The 8,248-nt window shown below is 34.5% G+C and overlaps 1 protein-coding gene across 2 annotated transcripts; it reads right to left on the bottom strand.

Annotated features, from left to right (window-relative positions):
- Window positions 1-1,298: 1,298 nt before the first annotated feature.
- LOC107493175 (ETO1-like protein 1) lies at window positions 1,299-7,046 on the bottom strand. 2 transcript variants are annotated; one of them, XM_016114264.3, is made up of 6 exons: window positions 6,892-7,046; window positions 6,248-6,761; window positions 4,399-6,111; window positions 3,823-4,114; window positions 2,884-3,193; window positions 1,299-1,846 (listed from the first exon to the last, which is right to left on the bottom strand). In XM_016114264.3, exons 2-6 carry the CDS (start codon window positions 6,373-6,375, stop codon window positions 1,626-1,628), a joined length of 2,664 nt encoding a protein of 887 aa, XP_015969750.1. In that variant the 5' UTR covers window positions 6,376-6,761; window positions 6,892-7,046; the 3' UTR covers window positions 1,299-1,625. The 2 variants fall into 2 exon arrangements, with proteins under 2 accessions (XP_015969750.1, XP_052118790.1); XM_052262830.1 differs by lacking the exon at window positions 1,299-1,846 and having other exon boundaries at window positions 3,017-3,193; window positions 3,828-4,114; window positions 6,248-7,035.
- Window positions 7,047-8,248: the final 1,202 nt, after the last annotated feature.

Genomic DNA, 8,248 nt, shown 5'->3' with positions numbered 1-8,248 from the left:
TTTTAAGGGGCTAAAATGATTTATTTTAATTTTTTGGTTCCATATTATAGGGTGAATTTTAAAAGATATGAAAGTTCTCCTCTCAAACTATATATAAGACTTTTATTAAATACGACTTTTCACAGAATTCTATATGTATTCATATGTATCTATGAGATCGATTATGAAATTTTCTTTACTCACTTTGAAATTGAGTATCCGGTTCCTCTCTTTTCTTGCCAAGATTAGAAATCCTGTATTTTACATATTCATATGATTGAGTCTTTGGATTTTCAAAATAGTGTAAAGTGCTTCGAATTAGTGCTATTTGATTCAGACCTATTTTAAAAAAGTCGAGACATTTCGAATTTTTGGTTGACACAGACAAAGTCAAGGAAACATCTGAAATTATTTCAATATTGGACCTTGGATATATTATAGTTCCGAATCGAATCTCTTTAGAAATAAGATCTTTTGTCTCATGGTAGCCTGTTCCAGTTTTTTTACGAAACTTTCGTTACGGGGTTAGCCATACACTTCACATGTTTCTAGTGATTTACATGGTATTATCAAATGATACAAATTTTGGATAAGAATCTACAACACACTAGAACGACTTTGTTGACGATCCTTTACTCCAACAGCATTTAGGGTTCCTCAAACAATGTGATATCTCACATCGGGTAAATCTTTAATCCTTTCCCCTCTTACTAAGACTACAGAGTGTTCTTGAAAATTATGGTTAATATTGGATATATAAGCAGTCATTTCAAATCCAAAGGTTGAGTATATAATCTCTCACCATTTATTTTATAGGTAGAACTAAAAAAAAACATAAGAAAAAAATATTTAAAGGTGAGAAATTACACTTTATCCTCTAAAGTGAAAAAAAATTTAGAAAATTAGATATTTAAATAACTTATTAAGGAGAATATTATTTAAAAAAAATAAGTAGATTAATATTAAAAATTTCTCTCATTTTTAGAAAAGACAAATAAATCCCATTTAAAAAATATAAAACTAATATGTCACAACTAGTGTATTTTCTATTAAAGGTTTATGTAATCATTTTATGTTACACCAACAAATAAATCATTTTTTGTAAATATAGTCAAGTACAATTTTTTATTTATGTTTCTACTTTTGTTTCTGGATATAAAGAAATAGAAAAACTAGAACTATATACAAAGTAATTTTTTGTATATTTTTTATTGAGTTCTTTTGGACACTTGGGAACTTGATTGAACAAGTTTATATAACACTACTATAAAAAAATATCATTAAAAAGATACAATTTTAAATTTTTAGTAGTAAAGACATTAAAATTTTAAAAAGTTCTCTCCCCATTATCTCCAAATAAAGAACACATCTTCACACTCACACATATTCTGAAATTGAAGGCCAACAATTACAAAATTGGAGGAGAAAATGGGTAAGAATTCACATGCTCATTGCTATAGACAGGAACATAATTTAACTATACTTTCAATTTTACACATTTAATTTTTTTCCCGCTCTTTTTCTTCATGGTGTGTAAACCAATCACTATTCATTGCAAGCCAATGTTACATTACAGTTTTCATTTCCCAAAAGACACACACGCACACATAAAAAAGGGTGTTGTTGACGCTCTTTTAAATGTGTCATCATGGCTCATGGCTATTAACTCTGCTGTGCAGTTCCAACATTTCTTGGTGGTTAGGGTCCACAGAGAGTGCGGCACGACAATCTCTGAGTGCACCCAACACATCTCCTTTGTGTTCATGGAATGCTGCCCTTAGATGCAAGAGGTGCAAATCAGCTTTAAATGCAATGGCTCTGGAAAGTTCAGCGATCGCTTCGTCTTCCTTTCGGTTGTCCATCAACACTACAAACACCACACCACATCACATGTGTAAATCAAACAAAGTAAAAAACACACACTTTCATTTTCAGCACTACTGAAAGATGCTTATTGGGCATACTTCGGGCTGACATACTACTTATCTACCATTGGATCGGGTGTGGATTCTAGTTAAGTAGAGTCTACACCCCATCCAATAGGAGATGGATGGTATGTCAACTTAGAAAATGATGATAACTAAGTTAAATAACTATATTCATGAAATCTATGTAACATTGGAATAGAGCAGCACTCAGCATGGTAGTGACAACTGACAAGTTCCAAAATTTTTTTTGGTCTATATAATTTTGAATACATAATTGTCCGTGGAGGCAGTTCCTTGGCCAGGACCAACAACTTGTGGATACAACAAATAAGGCCGAAAAGATGTGGTCCAAAGTGATGTCATGTGGTCCTAAGAAACTTACAAGATACACAGCAGAAACCATGATGGGGAAAGAGAGAAAAACATAGAGAAAATGAAAACCAGCCCCACAACAGCCAACGTCTTTTCTCCACAAAAATTTTAATTTCTTATGGTAAATTAGGACTAAATTTCCATAGTGGTCCTTGAGATTTACGACTTTCATCATTTTAGTCTTTCAGATTCAAAATTCACTATACTGGTCCTCAAGATTCAACTCCATGCACCATATTGGTACCTAGACCCTTTCTGGTGTTGAGTCAACGAACGAATACTAAACTAGCTCTGACAAAATTGAGGTTGTTTTGGAGAATGAAGGGAGATATAATGATTTGTACATCATATAAACTCTTCTTCGTCTTCTCATTTTTACCCAAAACGAAACGACACTATTTAGCCCTGTGTCCAGCGTGACAAGTTAGAGCCAGCTCAGCACTTAGATCCAGGGACTAATAGGTGCCCAAAACTGGATCTCGGAGTCCAGTATATTCATTTACTGCTCTGTGAAGGTTATTAACCAATAACCATTTCTCTTTAAAATGAAAAATATTTGCAATTAATTTATGTTTCTCCCAATAAAGTGAGGAAAAATGTTTACCAGCAGCACGGTATCTGTAAGGATACACCCGAAGTGGATCTAATCTAGTCACCATCTCCAGGTCTGCCTGTGCAAGTTCCCGGTCGCAGTATTCTGACCGCTTCTCGAAGGCAGATGCATTGTTTTTTGCCTTCTGAATCAGTTCAGTCATCTCTTTATAGGCAGCAGCCTTATCTTGTTTGAGATAATGAACACGAGCAAGACCCTGATGGGCTCGGGTATGCCGGATTTTAAGGGCATTGATATAGCAATCAGCTGCTGAGTCATACTTCTGACAGTCAACAAAAACACTTCCAAGATTGTTCAGTGCCTGAAAAAGTAAATAGAACAATTGTAAAACTACAATGATTGTAACTTCAAACTTATCCTTGTATATCACTTAAAATTTTAATGTTAGTATAACCAACAACTCAAACAACAGAACTTCATAGACTGCATCCACATGGGTGAAGATGAAAGAGATGAACACAGCATCTAGACAAGTCAACTTCCTAGTGAATGATGGAGGAAAACGGGCAACCGAAAACTAGAAGGAATTAATGATCAAATTTTAATATCAAGTCCACTAGCCCAATATTGGTGATAAGATGAGAAACCAACCAAAAATCCAGGGTGAAATGAACATAATTCCATGGGCTGAATGAATTGCATATAACCGAAACAATCAGAATTCCATATAGTTATCGACTACAGTAAGGAGTAAAAAGATTATGATCAAACAGTTATAATATCCGGATGAAACCATGAGATTGTAAATTGCTCATGCTTCAAGTCTGTTAATGTTTCTTAGGCTAGGGCCTAAGGGGGAACATCTTAGTTATATATAACAAGAGCTTCCATCTAACAACTTATTCTACTTAGAAATTGGAAGTGTGCATGCAAAGCTAGTGGCTATTAAGTAGTGAAATATTTCCTAGAAGTGGTAAAACAGAACCATACCTGACCTTTGCGCAAGTTATCTGAAGGACACTTCAAGGCATCCTCCAAAAGCGAGATAACAGTTGCAGAACAGGATGAATCTAGACTAGAGTCGGCCAGTGCATAAGCCTTCAAGAAGAAGGCCTCAAAAGACCTTTTAATACTAATAGACTCTTCAGCTTTATGGAGCCCTTCCTCATAATGGCCTGTGTCATACAAGATCCACCCCTCATATACGAGCCGTTCATGCTCACTTGATGCGTGTTGCCGAGCTAATTGTAAACTCCGCATGGCTGCCTCAGGACAGTTCAGCCTAAATCAAAGAAATATGTGTCACAAAACATTGATCTGTTGATCTGTTGTTGATGTCATGCATCTTAATTGTTTTCATATATTGTAAACCCCGTTTACCACATCAGGTACCTTACCTTAATACACTTGATGATAAGTTATTTCAAGACTTCTAACAATTGATGACAGTTAAGAAGCATGCATAACATTCAGTATTGGGTTACAATGATGGCATGGAGATGAACTTATGACCTATAGCATACTTCTCAAGCAGTTCCTAGTGGCTTCGATATATTCAAAACATACCTCAAGAGAAGCAATGACTGTCTGAAGTATAAAACACCTTTCGCTGCATCAGATTCGAGCATCTGGTAGATAACAGATAGAGATCCAATATCATCAACTGCGGACCAACAATCGTATAACCGTGCCCAACAGTCTGCTGTTGTCCAAGGTTCAACATGCTCACGCACCAGAGTACAGAGTTGGGATGCAGCAACACGTCCCTCGAACATTCTATAGTCCGGACGCAGAGTAAGAATAGCTTGGATATCACAAAGAGCTGCTTTGTAGTCCTCACGAGTCAGATAAATAAAGAAACGAAGTTCCAGGCATTCTAATGAAAGTTTGAACCCAAGAATCCGATTGATTTCTTCTAGTGCGGCTTGAGCATTCTGTGTCCTCATTAAACTGGCAGCCCTATACATATAAGGATATATAAGAGTAGGGTCTAGATCAGTTGCTTTCTCAAGGTCCTCCCACCTTATATCACCATCACAATATAGTGATCTCTCCTGGTACATCCATCCGAGTGGAGTAACCGAGGCAATCACTGAGCTGAGCTTCTCATAAGATAAAAGCTTCTCGCCCTTTAAATAGTCCAGTCTAGCTAAACCTGCAATGGAATACATATGGCCTACTTTTACAGCCCCCTCAAACAAACCACGCGCTTCATCATATTCTTTCCTCAAGAATCTTACACATCCTAACTGATGAAATGCGAGCAATCTCTGCTTGTCATTTTCAGAGAAATCAACTAACCTTTCAAGGAGATGAGCTGTTGTGTCTGAACTAGAATTAAGGTTCATAGAAACTTCACTTAAGAAGCAGAATAATGCAAACAATCCTGGCCCAACCATGACTTCAAGCTGCTGCCTATTAGCATGAATAAATATATCCACCACACGATTGTCATTCAAACAGTTTGGAAGATCACGTAAGAGGACTTGTAGACAAGAAGCAGCAAGGATGACAGAGTTTTCATCAAGAGCATATTCCATGAGCTCCACAGCATCTTCTTTGGAGGAAACTAAAGATGCAAGTCTTCTATCACAAGCATCTTTGAGTCTTTCACAACAATACTTATTTGCAAAAACTAATATCTCCAACAAAAGATTTGGAGGAAGCTCAGGTAAACTTCCAGCCAAACTAAAATAACTTATTGCCCTCATACCCGAAATAGATATATTGTTTTCGGACAAATCTATAGTATCTGACAGTGATTCACTGAAATACCCTTTTAGCATTGCATGGAATGGTACTGAAAGTTCAGAAATCTTTTGTCTATCACAAACTATCTTCTCATTTTCGATTGTGAATATTACATATTGCGACACATCGCTCTTGTTGGTCAAAATTCCCTCCTGGGAACTTACGTTTCTATCAAACTGAAGATGAGATGCAACATCTACAGGCCCAAACTCCTTTGCACATTTACCACAAGTGCTTAGCAAGTCAGCTATTAGTTCTTCCCCTTGCTTTTCATACTTCAACCACGCCCCAAAGATAATCTTCTCATGAACAGTGTTGGCTCTCTGCCAAGCTCCCCGGAGACTTCTTCGCATCAACTTAACTTCCCCAAGGCCCCTGAAGACCTGGTATTGTAACAGAAATAGATTTGACCTCTCCTGAGGAGGACAAGACTCAAGTTCTTCATGGATTTGAGCTAAGACCTCCACATAATCAATGGGTTTATAGAATGGCAGTATAGGTGGCTGTGGAACCTTGATTAGGGATTCTCTATGGTATTTCAAAAGAAAACAACACACCACCAAAAACACACACACACACACACACACACACAAAAAGAAACTCAATTAATTGAATCTGCAAGAAGCTAAGGTTCAAATAGAAATTTAGGAACAGAGAAACTTACATTGAGGCAGAAGAGGAATGTGATGACAGCTTGGGAAGTTTCCCTCTTTCAATATGAAGCCAAGACTGTGGATTTAAGGCATTTGGGTGTGCTTCTTTACATGAATCAGCAGTGAAGAAAGTCCTCATGGGGCATAAAACATGAACCAAGTCCCAGATCTCCGCAATGAATTTTCTTCTTCACAAAAATCAAAACTTTACAAATAGTGGGCACATTCCCACTACCCCAAGCTCATGAATTTCCAAACCCCAAAATTGCAGCAACACTTGTTTTTAATAGACAGAAAGAACAATAAATCTCAAAACAAAAGGCCTTTACGTTGATGAGCAAGATGCAAATAAAACCAATAAAGGAAGAATTATGGGCTATTGATCCAATCTAGAGAATCCATTGGATAATTGTTCTCTGCTTAAGCTTATGCATTCAGTTTGAGCTGAAAAGAATGAGTACCCAGAAATAGGGTGAGAAAGATCTACAGCAGAAAAAGATGTAACTCACCAAACAAGTGCTGAATCTGCAGAGGGAAATCAAGCTATGTATCAAAGGGGAATTTTTTGTTTCAGAGCATATATTAGAGATGAAAGTGAGAGGGAATAGCGAATCATAATTGAAAAGATAAAATAAAAATTGGAACTTTAACTAACTTTGTAGTTGTTTTTTGTGTTTGGTGAAAGGGAAAGTGTCTCAGCGTGGCTCTCCTTCCGTTGGAAGAATCTTACATACAAATTGCAGACACTGTTTGTTCATCCTTCTTGTACTTGCAAAAAAAAATTGAAACATGGAACTGTTCCGCTAAATTCAAAAAGCTTCCCTTTTTTTTTTTTGGATGTAATTGATTTTTAATAATAACCGTATAAACTACCCACAAATTCACTTTTTACTTAATTTTTTTACATTATATATTTGTATGAATTTATTAAAAAAAAACAGATATTATCAAAATAAAAATAATATTATCATTTTTTTTTGAAATGATTATTCGAAATTGAATTAGAAAAAAGAATAAAACATTTTTAAAAGATTTTAAAATATTTGTTCATTTAAAAATTGATGTAATTCAAACAAATTCACCTCAAATAAAATGACAAAATATGGGGAAAAAAAGTGATGATGAGCAAATTTTTAAAATGTTGGTTTTAGAATTAGAAGATGAACAAAATAATTAAAAATGATAAATACGAACCACATAATAATTACATATTTACATGTTATGGATAATGAGAGGAGAAAATTGTCATAATCTACCCATCATGCGTTCGCGTCGCATCACAATTCTTAATTAGTGCCGTCTTTATTTTTTCTTTATTTGCATGATTGAAGTTGAAACTTGATGTTTGAATATTTCATTATTTCTACCTGCCATCAACAATAGTAGTAACAAATTCTTCTTAATAAATAAATAGGAAAATAATAAGCATGTTTTACCGACTCACCAATCATTTTCAAGCACGTTCATTGTAAGAAAATCCAGTGTGTAAACAACTTTGGAAATGTAGTCATTGTTGTGTATCTAATCAATATCAAGTTTCTTAAACTACCATCCAAAACCAAGTTGGTTGAATGGTAAATAATTTCATCATCTTTCAATACAATTGATTATCTTAAAATCACTTTTAAATTAAAGTATCTAGACGTAAATTAATTATTACATAATTTACTATTTTAAAAAATATCATACAAATAAGAAATTTTTTTTAAAAATAAATTCCATTTTTCAGCGTTAACAAACGTATCACGGAAGGTCAAAGTGTCAAACTATAACATAACAAATAAACATGAAATAATAACATTCTCTTCTCTTTTATATATATATCATATGAGAATGATATTTTTTATACGAAAATGTGAGAATATATTTGTAATTATTGGATTAGTTTTAATGGATGAGATTAAACATATATAATAAATGATATACAACTAATATATTTAATATATAATAATTAAATTCATAAAAAATATATTTAATAACCATTATATTTATAACTGTTATCTTTGATTTTC

Source organism: Arachis duranensis, chromosome 6 (genome assembly GCF_000817695.3).
Source record: "Arachis duranensis cultivar V14167 chromosome 6, aradu.V14167.gnm2.J7QH, whole genome shotgun sequence".
Lineage (NCBI taxonomy): Eukaryota > Viridiplantae > Streptophyta > Magnoliopsida > Fabales > Fabaceae > Arachis > Arachis duranensis.
This window is presented reverse-complemented; position numbering and strand designations above follow the sequence as displayed.

Coding starts and splice junctions, on each gene's coding strand:
- LOC107493175 (XM_016114264.3), bottom strand. CDS start 6,375: ATGAGGACTTTCTTCACTGCTGATTCATGTAAAGAAGCACACCCAAAT. Junction 6,112..6,247: donor CATTCCTCTTCTGCCTCAAT/GTAAGTTTCTCT, acceptor GAAATACCATAG/AGAATCCCTAATCAAGGTTC. Junction 1,847..2,883: donor TTACAGATACCGTGCTGCTG/GTAAACATTTTT, acceptor TGGTGTTTGTAG/TGTTGATGGACAACCGAAAG.